This window comes from Brassica rapa, chromosome A02 (assembly GCF_000309985.2).
Source record: "Brassica rapa cultivar Chiifu-401-42 chromosome A02, CAAS_Brap_v3.01, whole genome shotgun sequence".
In the NCBI taxonomy this organism is placed as follows: domain Eukaryota; kingdom Viridiplantae; phylum Streptophyta; class Magnoliopsida; order Brassicales; family Brassicaceae; genus Brassica; species Brassica rapa.
In genome coordinates, this window is record NC_024796.2 from 13,146,600 (window position 1) to 13,162,211 (window position 15,612).

The 15,612-nt window shown below is 35.1% G+C and overlaps 2 protein-coding genes and 1 pseudogene across 4 annotated transcripts; 1 reads left to right on the forward strand and 2 right to left on the reverse strand.

Moving 5' to 3' along the window:
* Nucleotides 1–5,294: 5,294 nt before the first annotated feature.
* On the forward strand, nucleotides 5,295–10,351 carry LOC103852922 (boron transporter 4). 3 transcript variants are annotated; one of them, XM_009129816.3, is made up of 14 exons: nucleotides 5,295–5,538; nucleotides 6,065–6,244; nucleotides 6,329–6,411; nucleotides 6,652–6,844; nucleotides 6,941–7,079; nucleotides 7,414–7,579; nucleotides 7,714–7,880; nucleotides 7,970–8,143; nucleotides 8,489–8,584; nucleotides 8,671–8,787; nucleotides 8,866–9,203; nucleotides 9,334–9,613; nucleotides 9,835–9,954; nucleotides 10,048–10,351. In XM_009129816.3, exons 2-14 carry the CDS (start codon nucleotides 6,126–6,128, stop codon nucleotides 10,105–10,107), a joined length of 2,052 nt encoding a protein of 683 aa, XP_009128064.1. In that variant the 5' UTR covers nucleotides 5,295–5,538; nucleotides 6,065–6,125; the 3' UTR covers nucleotides 10,108–10,351. The 3 variants fall into 3 exon arrangements, with proteins under 3 accessions (XP_009128064.1, XP_009128065.1, XP_033140211.1); XM_009129817.2 differs by having other exon boundaries at nucleotides 5,309–5,538; nucleotides 6,083–6,244; XM_033284320.1 differs by having other exon boundaries at nucleotides 5,329–5,538; nucleotides 6,048–6,244.
* A 189-nt stretch (nucleotides 10,352–10,540) lies between these two features.
* On the reverse strand, nucleotides 10,541–12,370 carry LOC103853411 (annotated as a pseudogene).
* Nucleotides 11,990–15,592, reverse strand: LOC103852923 (transcription factor MYB1R1). The gene is made up of 3 exons (XM_009129818.3): nucleotides 13,618–15,592; nucleotides 13,313–13,524; nucleotides 11,990–13,193 (listed from the first exon to the last, which is right to left on the reverse strand). Exons 1-3 carry the CDS (start codon nucleotides 13,865–13,867, stop codon nucleotides 12,987–12,989), a joined length of 669 nt encoding a protein of 222 aa, XP_009128066.1. The 5' UTR covers nucleotides 13,868–15,592; the 3' UTR covers nucleotides 11,990–12,986.
* Between the last annotated feature and the right edge of the window lie 20 nt (nucleotides 15,593–15,612).

Here is a 15,612-nt window from a genome sequence, read left to right on the forward strand (position 1 = left end):
TCTAACTACATGGGATTAAGACATTACAATAGACTTGTGTTGGTTTTGTGTTGATAGTTTAATGTCAGTTTTGATAAAATCATAACTGTAAGATTCAATAATTTATGGTGAGATCAAGTTCTAAGCTGAGGAGTGAACACAAAAAACAAAATCAGAAAGAAGAAGCTTTATAACAGTTCAACAAATATTAAATTCAAATACATCCATTCTCCAGTGAGAAAAAGCCTAACTAAGCCCATAGCTTACAAATTTTTAACTTCCTAAGCAAAACCAAAAAAAAAAAAACTCTAGAAGCAGAGGGATTATACCGCCAGTCGATAGCTCAAGTGTAACAATCACGTGATGCAGCGTAGCTTTGAGATATTAGAGTTATTTCTATTTTGATTATTATATTTATTTGTTTAATTATCTTAGTTATTTAGATAAACTTTAATAGGTTTTTAAGTTTTTGTTTTAATTGGTTTTTAAGTTTATCTCTAGAAACCCATTATTTCTTTTGCTACAGCTAGAAATTGAAAGTTTTCAACGAATAAAAAACATTAATTCTTAGGTAATTTTAAACTAAATAAGATCGTTGTATTATTATAGGTTCATGTATATCATCACACATCCATAAGATCATCGTAGTATATAGGCCCGTACTGCAAAACTAAACATTAGTATGTGACATCTGTCTTATAAAGGAAGCTATAGATGTATAGAATCTATTAAACACCTTGTCAATGTCAACTTCACGCATTATATCGATCAACATATTGGTAGAAAGTTACCACTTTTCATTTCAAAAAAAAAAAAGAGCTACCACTTTCATCAAAACATTTTGATCTCTGGTTAACCCAGCTGTGAACACTGATGGATACTTTATCTTACCGTCGTCCATCAGTGTAAACATGTCTCTCTGATCACTTTAACTTCTTCAAGAGACAAGTGCTGGACAATTGCCTGGAAGCATTAAAAGAAAGTAAGTGAAGACACCAATCCAACCAATATATAAACGTATCCTAGAAGAATGAGAGGCACTGTCGCACTGAGCAACACGGTGCGTCTGATATTCAATATCCGACATATTTTTTCTGTGACTACGTGTGTAAAACTCATAAAGTGAATGTTTTAGAATGTAAAAAGAAATTCAAACCAAGAAAACCTCATTAAACTTATTGTTAACAAACAAACAATTATGGTTTACTTTACTGGTTGTATAAACACTTTTTTTTTGTTCAACGGTTGTATAAACATGCCCTACATTTTTCTATCACATTTGGATTTTCTTTGATTTTTAAGGTTCTATGTCCATTTTTAACTTAAATATTTTTTTTTTGGTCACAGACTTATTGTTTTAATGGACCTTATCTCGTGAAAATATATAGCAAATAGCCTATTTTGGGCTAAGTGTAACTTCTAAAAAGAAATAGGACCTTAGATGAAAATCAGATCTATTTATAAACCTTTTAAATAATGTTCTATTGGATCAACCGATGGGTCAGAAACCCGTAATTAGTGCTATAATTGGACTGGTTACCATTCTAGCCCAAGTTTGGACTGACTTTCAATTAATGCTAGAGGTAGCAAAACCGTCTGCTGGACAACCTGTAAAATATCTGAGCTGAAACGTAAATCCAAGCTGACCAAATAATATCAGGTTTTTTCCGGCTAAAACCAAATCTTAAACAGACAGATTTAGAGTATATTCCAAATTAGCACTCATCACTAAGCTACGGCTACTCGGTTTACAAAATTTAAGGAGAAGGATCAGAAAATAAGCGTTGAGGACCCTGTCGAAATGACAAAAAGGAACATCTCACTATATATGGCCTAAACGCAGACAAGAACACACGGAAACGACGATCGTTGTTACTTGTTGTTGTTGCCCTCAAGAGATATAAAGAAACATTAAACCTTCCGTATTTTAATAAAGACCCCAACAACTTCAAATTAATTCCTTTATCACTTGAGATTTAGCAACGGATATTCAAATGTTCTTTTTGTTTTTGGATATAAAATTAGGTGAGTAGAGTTACGTAATACGTGAGAACTTCAACTAACCCACCATAAGTTTATTCAAAAGGTCCGACTGATAAAATTATATCGTTAATAATCACTTGAGATTTAGCATTGTCTATTCAATACAGACTTTGCAGAGAAAATGATATACAAATGACCTCATGGCACGGCCCTACTACGGCCGTTTGTTGATGAAATTGAATTTTTTATTTCTTTCTTGGTAACATATGTTTGTATATCAAAATTTAGCAAAAAAAAAATGTTTGTATATAAGATTATGGCTCCAAATGGTAATTGCGGTTTGAACGGTGCGGGACAATCGGTTTAACTGCGGTGCGGTTTTAACAGTTATAAAAATATATAGATATATGGTATATATAGAGATTTTTGTTACTGTTAATTACGGTGCGGGGCGGGCCGGTTCGTAACATTCGAAGTTTGAGTGTTTGACTCAATGATTTTGCAAATTTAAAATGATATTTATTAAATGTTGATGTTTGAGTGTTTATAAATGTTGTCAGAAAAAATGATATACGTATGGTCTCATGGTACGGCGTTTAATCAGAATCTCGAGTACTTATCAACGCTGGATTTCCTTTGTTTTTCAAAATGATATGATCTCAACGATGGTCCCATGTGCATGTAATTATCCCACTTAATTATTTCATTGCTCAATAGAACTTTTTTTGTTTTGTTTTTAATAGACAAGTTGTAAGACCAAAAAATCCAAAATAAACCCCGAGTCTCATAAAATATGGACTTTGTATCACATAAGACGTGTACTGTGTACATAATGGTTGGATATAATAGTTTCACACTTTAAGAGATTTAATCTCTTGTTTAATAATCCAAATAAAAATTCTATAACCTCCCGCCCATATGCATATGATTCTCACACTTAATTATTCTATGATTCAGTTCTTACGATAACACTAGATAGCTAATAGTTTGCTACTTTATTTGTATGTCATGTAGCTCTATACATTTATAGAAGCAAAACTTTAATCAAATCTTTAATATGGGTTCAAAACCGTGAAATCATAACTTGTTTCAACATGTTCGATCATATTATGAATTATACTAGTGATAACATGGCCCTGTAACTTCAAACTAGTTCTTTTATCACTTGAGATTATAAAATATATATAGTTGTTCAACTGCACCAACAGAAACAAATTTGGTCATTCGCTCCCCAAATGACGTGAGGATGGAAGAGTTACGTTAAAACATTTGGCTATAATTGATTCCTTGGAAAAAGAAAAAACATTTTTTCAAGATTTGGACAAGTGGTAGGCGGCACTTGTCATCTTATACTAATGCCATACAAATAAAATCTATATTATCAAAAAAATCTTAATTCTGAAATATTTGAATAATAAAAATAACTTTTAAATGTATTGAACAATGAAATTAAGCTCTTCTATTGATCTGACTTCTAAAATCGATGGAGAGATGATGACTTGCTTTACTATCAAATATCTCTTCAAGCAACGGACCATAGCACATGAAGAGAAAAAAATCGAAAGAGGCATGGAGAAGCTCATTCTACATCAGTTCAGCTTGTTAAAATCATTGATAAGGGAGTCAGAAATTGTTTAAGCTCTATTGTGATTATGGAAGACATGCGATATGAAAGTGGTTTAAGATATTGGTTTAGCACAGAAAGAGAGTAGAAAAATAGTTAGTTTTTTTTAATTCTTTAACAAAGTTGTAAATAAGGTTTTCTGAATAAATTTAACATTAATTTACTCTTCTAGTTTTCTATATTTTTAGAAAATACAAAACAAAAACCCCACCTTAATGCTTAAACACCATGCAATTTGCCAATTTGGTGTGTGAGATAACTGAGCTGCGAAATATCATTTTTCTTTCTTGAAACGATAAACTACGTGCGGTGCATATTTTAGTTATTTGAGTTGAATGGAGGATAAAACCTCGTCCATCCAATATGCCCTAAGATTTTCTTATGTTTTTAATTGAAAAGAAAATAGAAAAGTGAAGAACAAAAATCAAAAAGAAAGTTTTTTTTATCAAAAGAAAGTTATTTCTTTTAAAAAGAGTTTAAAAACAAAATAAATTAAGAGGAATGAAGTCTTCTTTTATTGGCGTTAAAAAGTCTTTTTAGTTATTTGAGAAAAGAACAGGAATAGACTGTCTACAGCAATAAACAGCGTCACGGTCACGGCTGAAAAAAAATAATCAATGTAATATAAAAGATTCGATAAAGAAACCATTTTGGCTGAATATTTTTTTTTACATTTTATCATAAAATCACTATATAATAGTCTTCTTAGTTCTGAATCTTATCTCTAAACGAAATCACATCAAAACTAGGGCTGGGCAAATAAACCGAACCCGAAAATCTGAACCGAATCCGATCCGATAAAAATGAATCCGAACCGATCCGAACCCGACGTAAATACCGAATGGGTCTTGTTTTGTGGTATTTCGGGTTATGGGTATTATCCGAACCGAACCCGAATCTAAATGGATATCCGATAGAACCCGAAACATTCAAAACCTCGAAAAGATCTTGTACCAAACATGATCTCAATTCCTAATATGTATCCAAAATACACTAAGAAATATTGAACATCTAAAATACTTATCTATTACATGAATGTTGGTGGTTCTATTACATGAAAGTTGATGGTTAAAGATGGCCGTTGAATCTTGAAGTATTTAGATTTTGATTTTGTTTTCGTTAAACAATGTTTCTCATTTCATGAGAACTTGGTTTTCGTTTTATGCTTTTATTTATTTGGTTTTCTTTTTATCAGTAAATATGTTTACTTTTCATTTGATTTTGAATGATCACGGTTGATGTTCCTTATTTTTAAATCGATTTTACTTAAGTTTTGGTTACAAAATAGGTATAAATCAAGTATTTTAAAACTGAAGAACCGATTTTACTCATGTTTTGGTTATAAAATAGGCAAAAATCAAGTACTTTTGAACCGAAAAACCGATTGGGACCCGAACCCGAAAGTATATTGGGTTGTACCGGTTCTTTGAAGATTTACTAACCCCGACCCGAACCCGATAGAACCCGAACCGGTCCCGAACCGAACTTTTATATAATCCGAATGGGACTGATTTTGATAAACCCGAAAAACCGAAACCCGATTGGATAAAACCGAAACCCGATTGGGATCCCGAATGCCCAGACCTAATCAAAACATGTAAAAATATACCCTCAAAAAAACTAACTTGGTCAAATTTGTAAATAAATAATTATTTAGCGATACGAAGACCACAAAGGAAACAAAAAACATATTTCTAGGAGCTGTACTTTAATTGTCACTGTCTACTAAAAGAAAAATAAAAGAGACCGAGAGACTTAAGGAGGCGACAAACATTAAGCATGTAAGAATCCGCCGTTAAGAAACTGACACGTGGCAGTAGGGCCATCACAATACGTGTGTGTAAGTAGGTCGGAGGTCTCTGTTCAGTTGCTTCGCCTATATAAATAGATAGTTATTAGAGCAGAACGAACGTTGCCTATTTGACTTATAACTCGAAACATTGTCGGCTCCGGTAAGTCTTTGCTCTCTAGGCCCTCGCGGTAACTTGTTCCAACATAGTTTTTTTTTTTTTTTTGACGAATAGTTATTTCTTTTGTTTAATTCATTTCTTTGTATGAGTTTTGTTTTTGTGAGATGTCAAAGGATATGAATTAAAAAAAAAATCTACTCGATTTGCGTTTTGATCTACCAAAAGATTTACCATGGATGTAATTTTAACGTAGTTGACTGATAAAGTTGGATTCGGTTTATATTTTTGTACATATGTATTTACTAGATTTCTCAAACTAAATATGTCATAAATAGAAATCCTATTCTTTGTGCTTTCTTTTTTGTGTGCTTTCTCCCATTGAGATGGGCATGTCACTTTTTTTTTTCTATTCACATAAAGGAAAAACAACTTGACATTGCTAATTTCCAAGTTTTTGCAATAGATTATAGGAATATTGTTTATATTTAATTATTCCGTTAAATGCAAGATTTGAGTCGTTGACATATGGTGTTTGTTATTAAAAATAACAGATATATGTTTTATATAGATTCCTCTTTGTGGTTAGAGATCATAAACGAGTTGTGGAGAGTGTCTGAGTAATTTTGGGAATGGAGGAAGAAAGAGTGGGAAGTTCGAAGAGGCCATTTCGAGGTATCATAGCAGATCTCAAAGGAAGAGCCTTGTGTTACAAGCATGACTGGGTCGCTGGTCTTCGTTCTGGTTTCGGGTACTTGGTTGGTTTAACTTATCATTTTAAATTCTTATTGACACAAAAGATGAACAAACTTTTTAATGATTCTTTTGTTGGTAGGATTTTAGCACCGACGACATATGTTTTCTTCGCCTCTGCCCTTCCGGTTATTGCCTTTGGCGAACAACTCAGCCGTGACACAGGTCTACTTCTTTGAGTCTTCAAGTCACCTTTGATATTTACTTACGGTTTGTATTCACGTGGAACAAAAGTCTATAAGTGACTCTGATCTTTTTATTACTCACGGTTTGTGTTCACATGCAACAAAAAGTCTACAAGTTGCACTTTACATACGTTTTGGCTTTTGCATGCATCCTATGATTCAAAGAGAGAAGCCAATTTTAAATTTGTTTTCTATTTTATTTGTGGAAAACAATGCATAGATGGAGTGTTAAGCCCAGTAGAAACGTTAACATCAACAGCATTATGTGGAGTGATACACTCAATACTAGGAGGACAACCACTGTTAATACTTGGAGTTGCGGAACCAACTGTCTTGATGTACGTTTACTTGTACCACTTCGCTAAAGGAAGACCAGAACTAGGCAAAGAACTCTTCTTAGCTTGGGCTGCTTGGTACTAACAAAAAAATAAACTCTTTCGATATTTCTTTTTAAATTTTTATTTCTCTATGTAGTTATGGTTTTATTGGCTGTTGTATAAAATTCAAAGGGTATGTGTGTGGACGGCTTTGTTACTGGTTGTAATAGCGATATTCAACGTAGCTGATATCATTAACCGATTCACAAGGATCGCCGGGGAGCTGTTTGGTATGTTGATCGCGGTTCTATTCATCCAACAAACCATAAAGGTAGTTGATATTATATAAAATGGTCTATAGATAAAATAACAATCATGTACATATTATATATTGGCATGCATGTTTGAATTTTTCAAATGGTTTTGGCTTTTGGTTTTATGTATTTTGGATAATATCATAATAGTAACAGTAGTTGCCAAAAGAAAATTAAAAAACTATTAAAAGTTATATGTTTTGGTAAACATGTTCAGATTTATTACCGAGTTTTAATGTTTTTAAAATTTTGATAGATGATACTAAGAGAACTGATACTCTCTGTACTGGAATAATACAAAATTGCACCTTGTCAAAATAACATATGAGATGTTTCAAATGAAATGGTTAGGGAATGTTGAGCGAGTTTAAGATGCCAGACCATGAAGACTCAACACTTGAAAAGTATCAGTTTCAGTGGCTCTACACAAACGGACTGCTGGGCCTCATTTTCACCTTTGGCCTTCTCTACACAGCTTTGAAGAGCAGAAAAGCTAGGTCTTGGCGGTATGGAACAGGTAAGAGAGACTTATCTTTTTTTTTTTGGTAAAAAGAGAGAGAGACTTATCTTGTCATGCTTTGGTCACCATTTCTGTGGCAAAACCCATTAAAGTGCCTTAAAACTCTTTTTTTTTTGTTTTTGTTTTAAAAGGATGGTACAGAAACTTCATAGCAGACTATGGAGTTCCTCTGATGGTTGTGGTTTGGACAGCATTGTCTTTCAGTACGCCATCAACACTCCCCTCTGGTGTCCCGAGAAGACTCTCTAGTCCTCTTCCATGGGACTCTGCCTCTTTAGGACACTGGACTGTCATCAAGGTCACAATAAGTCACTCTATACATCTTTTAAAGATCTTCTTGATTCATCATCTGAACCTCTTTGAGACCTGTTTTTTGGTTCTGTACAGGACATGGGAAAAGTCCCTCCACCCTATATTTTTGCGGGGTTTATACCGGCTTTAATGATCGCAGGGCTATACTTCTTTGACCACAGCGTTGTTGCCCAGCTCGCGCAGCAGAAGGAGTTCAACCTCAAGAACCCTTCTGCCTATCACTACGACGTCCTCTTGTTAGGTTTCATGGTAATCATTCTTAACCCCTTACAACATTCTAGATTTTGTTGTAAACAAACGCGAATCAAACTCACGAAGAAAGCAAGAACACTTAGAGAGAAAACACGACTGAGGCAAATAACATTTTAGAGTTTGTATATTTATTATTTAAATGAACAATTTACAATCTCTTAGACTCATATTTATACGGCTTCAAAACCCCAATATTCATTTTTCTCTTTAGAAAAACTTCCTTATTTACTAAAAGCTATTTCTTAGTCTTAAAAAAAATATTCTGTCTTTTTACTGATGAACCGAGATTCTAATCACTCTAGAATCATTGTTCCTCTCGTTAAAATATCTCAAACTGTATAGGTTTTGGTATGCGGATTGCTCGGTCTGCCTCCTTCCAACGGAGTCCTCCCTCAGTCTCCTATGCATACCAAAAGCCTCGCTGTTCTCAAACGACAGGTTCTTTACACGTGAAGTCTCAACACTCAGACCAAGCTGGTCTTATTGGTGAACCTGTTTTGATTTTGGTGGTTACTTTTGTTCAGTTAATACGGAGGAAGATGGTGATGACAGCCAAAGAAAGCATGAGAAAGAGAGCAAGTTCCTCCCAAGTGTACGAGAACATGCAAGAAGTCTTCATAGAAATGGACAAAAGCCCACTTGTACGTAGTCAGACTCAATACCATTAAGTAAAAATTCAAGATTCAGAATCATAAGCAAACTCTTGTTTAAATCTACAGGTTCAGACAAACTCAACACACATATTGGAGCTGCAAGATTTGAAAGATGCAGTGATGAAGAAAACTGACGAGGAAGGAGATAGCAGCGAGGAAGGTGGTTTCGATCCAGAGAAGCACCTTGAAGCTTTCTTGCCTGTTAGAGTCAACGAGCAGAGAGTGAGCAACCTGTTACAGTCACTGCTGGTGGCAGGTGCTGTGTTGGCTATACCAGCCATTAAGCTCATACCAACGTCTCTCCTCTGGGGATACTTCGCTTACATGGCCATCGATAGCCTCCCAGGGAATCAGTTCTTTGAACGCACAGTGCTTCTCTTCGTCCCACCAAGCCGGAGATTCAAGTATGTGCTCTGAATTTTCTCTGTTTTACTCTGTTTTACTCTGTTTTGCTCTGTTTTGCCCTGTTTTGCTCTGTTTTTCTCTGTTTTACTTTCCTTCAAAGCATGATCACTTGATGATTGTTGTTGCCAGGGTCTTGGAGGGAGCACACGCGTCATTCGTGGAGAAAGTTCCGTATAAGTCAATGGCTGCGTTCACAATGTTGCAGATATTCTACTTTGGGCTGTGCTACGGAGTGACATGGATTCCGGTGGCCGGAATCATGTTTCCGGTACCTTTCTTCCTCTTAATCGCCATCAGACAGTACCTTCTCCCGAAGCTCTTTAAACCGGCGCATCTACGAGAACTCGATGCCTCTGAGTACGAGGAGATCCCCGGAACTCCTAGAAACCCGCTCGAGCTGTCTTTTCGGGTGAGTTAGTGTAGGGCCGGTCCTGAGCATAGCTAAATGAAACATTGGTTTATAACCTCCAAAATCTTAAGGTTTAATATTGATAAATCATACGGTTTCCAAATTGTTAAAAACAAATTTTTACTAAATTGTCTATAACCCGAAAACATATATATTACATTTGATTCTGCGTTTTTATAATCAGAGTTTTGTAATAATCATGAGTTAACATTGTCTTAAAGTCGACTGGATCGATGAAAGACGTCCTAGAGTGTGACGCTGAGATCTTAGACGAGTTAACTACGAGCAGAGGGGAACTTAGAGTCCGTCCAGCTAGTCTTAGTCCAGACAAAGGCCACCAGGTTAACTTCTTTTTTCGTTTGTTTATAGATCTTTGTGTTAGATCTAAACTTACTAAAAGAAGAATGTTCACATGCTCATGTTTTAACATGCAGATTTACCCCAACGAGATAGTAGAAGCAGGAGATGGGGACATGAGTACTCCAAGAGAGTGATCTATCAACGATCACAATGACCATGTGGTATATGTAAATCAGAAGACAGATGGTATTAGGGTTTGCGTCATTAAATAAACCCAAGATGACGTGTTTGTCAAGATAATGTTCTTAGCAGTAAGAATTTATTAAGTACTGGTTAAGTCTTAAACCGTGCAGGGAAAACTATCTTTTTCTTTTCTTTTTCCCTTAATATTAAACTTTATGAATCAATGTTTCATATTTTTTTATTATATATAATTCATGAACCCAAATCTAAAATTTTTTTAGTCACTAAGAATGAAAGAAATGTTTTGAAGTTGAGAATAGGCGTTGGAAGCTTGCTTGTTCTCCAAGAAACCATATAAATTCAATACAAGTTTTATGATTCTGAAGGCATAGCAACAAAACAACGAAGCGTGTGCAAATTTTGAGATATCTGCACTGGAATTGCTTCTCCTTCACTAACATTTAAAACATCTGCAATATGTTTCAACAGTTCACCATTTGACTTAAGAGCACTTAGCCTCTCTGTGATCTCTCAAAGCTCTTTTACTATCCCTTCTTTGCTTACATTGCCTGCTTAGTTTCATCACAACAACACAGATAAAAAGGCTTTTTAGGTCAGAATAGATAAAGAACACATAACCTAGAGTAATATTCTTAAACTCATACCTCTTTCTGAAGTCCAGTCCTCTAAACTTTTCATTTGTACTAAAACACTCGATTCTTCGGTATTACAAGACCATTTTGATCGATGTTTTGGCATGATTTGAAGAACAAACTGGAATATCAGAGACTGGTTTGGTCTCTTGGCAATCGCAATCTGCCCTAGAAATACCGTGTTCCTCAAGAAACTCTTCTCTTGAGGCGTCATCATCCATATATCTCTCTCTGTACGTAAGCTTCAAGTTCCTTCACTTCCTTTTCCCTCTTTGCCAAATCTTCTTGGCTCCAACAGCTGAAGCACTTCTCTCTTCAACTAACTCCATATACAAATCTATCAGTGACTTCTTGTCCAAGCGAACCTCATTCTTGAGCTGATGAAGGATGGATTCACCGTTTGAATCAGCGATGTCTTATATAAAGGTGATTTCCTGAGAGCTCGTACGGACCATCGTGGACATTTTTGCGAGGAATCAGACACAGGAATACCAAAGAGCTTGTTACCTCCATCTTACAAAACTCGGTGTTCTGTCCACATCCAGATCCTTAAACTCAGATTCTTTTTCAGAAACTTTGTTGTGTGAAACCCTAGGAGAAGAAGCAGGAGCAGGAGCAAAGAAAGAAGTGTTGTTCTTTGAAAACTTCTCAGATTTTGTCTTTAATAGTTTTCTACAAGAGGAACAATGTTGTTTCAAGCTGTCGTTTTCAGTGTTGTTGTTGCTTGTTTTGCAAGCAACCAGATGATTTGTTGTCTGAACAAAATTTTCCTCTTTCTTGAGCGCCAAGGGAAGGTCTCGTTCATCATCAATGAGAAGTTCAAGATCTTTGTGTGAGATCCCAATGAGAGACTTATAAGTATCACAGTCAGATTCTTTCTGGGTGGCGAAAGAGAGAAGACAACCTTCACACATATGTTTGATCTCAGAGAGTTTCTTGTGGACATGACAATAAGCAAGGGAAGAGACTTTCTTCTTATGAGAGTCGCAGATTGAGACATTGTAATAGAAATGAGAGTCTCTAGGGACAAGAACGTGGTCGATCCTTGTGCAGAGGAGACAAGGAGTGTTGAGATCGGAGAATCTAGCGTATTGGTTTGATAGAAAGGCCAGAAGCAGAAACAAGAACTAGAAGATGTGAATATTTTATAAATGATAGATTTGTGTCTGAAAGACTTATTGATGATAGCTCAAATGAGCTTTATTATACAGAGAAATAAAGAACATAAAGGATTTGTAAGTTGTCACCAAGAATCTAAAACAGTTTGATTGATCTCATAAAAAGTTTAAAGAAGGCTGCAACTATAGGCAGCCAAAATTCCAACCAAAGAACATCTAACAACATATTTATATCAATCTAGAAACCCTAATACATAAAGTCATAAACTATTGAGACTTCTTAATGGATCATAAGTGGGTCTTTTTAGTGTGGGCTTCGATAGAAGATACAGAGCAGTTGAATAATTATACGAGATCAAATTGAGCAAGAAGATCTCTCGCACACTCTTTTTGTTTTGTTTATGAATGTGTTTCTATTTATGGGCTGGGAGACTGAATACAACTGTACACGAAAGAAACAGAGGACATGCCAACACACACACACACACATTTGACTCATACATGTATGTATGCTGTTGTAAGATTGGTTGATTAGTGAATGGGGATCATGTTCTGTGATTGGAAGATTATTTGGTTAGGAAACAGGTAATGTACCTAATCATCCCACACTAAAAATTTATAAAAAGAATCTGGATTTTTGATGGGTAATGAAAAAGCTCCACTATAATAGAAGTGACCAATAAAATGTGACATATTGGAATCATTCAAGATAATGAATAATCTACAAATCCTACAAATATCTTATCCTGAAAAACCAGATATCTTATTATAAACCCCCATGAATCACCAAAGATTGATTGAGATGGCCACATGGAGAAGCAACTAAGACTATGATTTTGACTGAGAGAACATGAATGAAACAAACCATACCAGATAGTATTACAACAACTTCCAAACATGTAAGGAAAAAAAAAAACAGAAAAGATGAAGGTGGTGGAAACCCTAAAAACACACTTACAATTCTTCAAACTCCTAAGTCTATTATTCTTCTTTACTACACATCTTTTCAGCCAAATACATAAATTTGATTAAAATACAACAAAGTCAAGTCTTATCTGTACAAGAGAGAAACAAACAAGATGTGTGTGTGTGTTGCAGATTCACCTTTTGGGATTTGCATTAAGCGACTCCAATGGTGTTGAATGCTGAATGTCTTGAAGAAGAAGAAGAAGAAGAAGATGGCTCATTTATATTGGATAAGGCTAGTGAGAGGCTGAGAGAGATCGGTTCAGGACTAGCTTGCAAAGTAAATGGGACCAGGTTAACTTCTGGTACAAGAGAAGATGGTTGTGATGTGTTCTCCTGCACTTCTTCCATGGGCATGACCTTTTATGAAAAAGCCAAGCAAATATTTGTTAAAAAAAAAATTTTTGACCTACCACTAGCTTCAAGGTGAATCATCTGAGTAAGTCACTAGAGTGACAAGACGATTATTAAATATTTACCGTAGGAATTGTCATGTCAAAAAGGCTAGATCTTCTCCGGCGGCGACGGTTGAGATTACTTCGCCGGAGAAAGTATTTCTGAGCATGACTAGCTACTTGAGTAGACGTTCTGGTCTTGACAAATTTTTGAGATATTCCTTTCCAATTTCCTTTTCCTACTTTCTCCAGCCCAAGCAAGAACAGCTTGTGCTCTTCCTCACTCCATGGGACTCCTGTTTGGAAAAAACAAGAACATACAAACTCTATTTTTATCAGTCGACTGCTCAAAAACATGTCCGAAGATTAGAAACAGATTTGGACAGTACCTCGTTTCCTCTCACGATTAGAAGAAACCGGAACAGCTTCATCCGCGGAAGCGTAACAGGAGTTGGTTTTGTTCTTATCTTGTCTATCTCCATCCTCGCCACCGATCTTTAGGATCTCATCCGTCTGCTTATAATCAGACAAGTTGTTCAAACTCACGCTCTTTCTCATAGGGTCAAGCACAACCCTAACACCGAACAGCATAATCTCTTTACTTATGCCGCACGCGACCGTGTTACTACCGTCGGCCATGATATTCCACGCGCTCCCTCTTTCACCGCAAGGAATCAAAAGTACAGAGCAATAGCAATGGAGTGGTGTGGTGTGTGTGAAATGCCTTCTTGATGAGTTTTATAAGCCAAAAGGCAGGTGGTTCCTTTGTTAAACAATTACATGTTGTAGCTGCTATGATGGTATTATATGCCACGTGTCTAATTTGTCTTTATTAGTTACCTGCATGTCTCTGTACACAGTTAAATACAATTACATCGATGGTGCTTTAACATGATAAAAGTGTAGGTTTATAGTGTACTATACCAATCAGGTCAACTCAATGTCCCCTCCTAAGCGCATGCAACTTGATCTTAGAAAAATAGTCACCTTCTGAAATGATTCTGTGTACTCTCTGCTCTTATAATATATTTTTACAGCTAAACCATTGTACTTTATTTTTATAAAGAACCATATCTTGTTGATCTATGGGTTTTTCTTAAAAGACGTTACAAGTAATTCCTTTAAAAATTTTAACTTTTAATTTCAACATACAATAATATCAGGAAACTAAATGTACACAGTTATATATAAAGTTTATAAACCAAAATGATTTTTAACCAAAAATATGATATGTTAGTCGGATTTATTGTCTAAAATTAGTCATAAGACGGTGTTAGGAACTAATTCGACTATGTGAATTCTTTTAGAAGAACGTTAGGATGTGATTTGACGTATAAGCAAATGATTAGATTTATATAATGTCATTATTTATTTGATTTTAGATTCATAGGAATAAATTTAAAGATTTATACCCATAGTTTTGGAAGAACTATATACCCATAGTTTTTGGAAGACAACAGGAACACACAAGGCACTAACATCGGTTAGAAAGCAAAGCCACCATTACTTTTATGCACACAAAGTGGAGACCTAAGTGTACTAGTGTAGTGTGTGAAGCACTAAGGAAGAGCTTTCCTGTCTACTTTCTTTTTAGCAATTTGGATGAGTAGCTTGAGTGACGTTTCCAAAATCCGAAAATATACACAAATATGAGATATATAGAGAGGAGAAGAACAAGAAGAGTTTTGCACGATGACCAGTTTCTTTTTATTCTGGGTGGAGTTGTTATGTTCCAATTTAAACTCAGACCAGTGCGTCATTGGTGTGCAATATGTTAGATGTGGAGTCGGAGATAGTGACCGAGAATCAGATGAGGTCATAAGCAAACACTAGAGCTTCAACTAGAGAATCTTGACTGATAGATCCTTTGCATTTGTAACTGAAGCTTCAATAATATATTACATAAGCATTTAGATCAGGACCAGAGCCGGAAAAATGGTCATTTCGTAACCAACATATCACAATATGTTTAATTCAAACCCGACTTATACCACCGTGCAAAAACATACTTCAACTCTCGAAAATTTCAAATTACATAAATGTTCTTTATCTTTATGGCGAAATCATACATCAGTCGCCACAACAAATGTCATGTCATATAATTTTAATGATGTAGATGTTATGTCAGCCAATTTTGCAGACGAGAATGCCACATGTGCAAAATAAAAATCTTAAAAAAAAAACAAAATAGTTTGTAAAAATATTTTTTTAGAAAATTTAATTTATAAATTTATATTATTTAGTAAAATTGACAAAAAGAATCAAGTAAATATTTTTTAATCTTATGTAAGAGATATATTCGTAAATTTCGGATCCTATCACAATACCGTCCTTATAAGAGTTGTATATATGTTGTAGTGATTCAAATTCAATGTTATTGTTGC

What these genes read in the sequence shown, in the direction of transcription:
- LOC103852923 (XM_009129818.3), bottom strand. Translation starts at nt 13,867, where the DNA reads ATGGCCGACGGTAGTAACACGGTCGCGTGCGGCATAAGTAAAGAGATT. An exon ending in TAATCGTGAGAGGAAACGAG is followed by an intron (nt 13,525 to 13,617) that starts GTACTGTCCAAA and finishes TTTTCCAAACAG; the next exon opens with GAGTCCCATGGAGTGAGGAA. An exon ending in TTGACATGACAATTCCTACG is followed by an intron (nt 13,194 to 13,312) that starts GTAAATATTTAA and finishes TTTTCATAAAAG; the next exon opens with GTCATGCCCATGGAAGAAGT.
- LOC103852922 (XM_009129816.3), top strand. Translation starts at nt 6,126, where the DNA reads ATGGAGGAAGAAAGAGTGGGAAGTTCGAAGAGGCCATTTCGAGGTATC. An exon ending in TCATCCAACAAACCATAAAG is followed by an intron (nt 7,080 to 7,413) that starts GTAGTTGATATT and finishes TGAAATGGTTAG; the next exon opens with GGAATGTTGAGCGAGTTTAA. An exon ending in GTCCAGACAAAGGCCACCAG is followed by an intron (nt 9,955 to 10,047) that starts GTTAACTTCTTT and finishes TTTAACATGCAG; the next exon opens with ATTTACCCCAACGAGATAGT.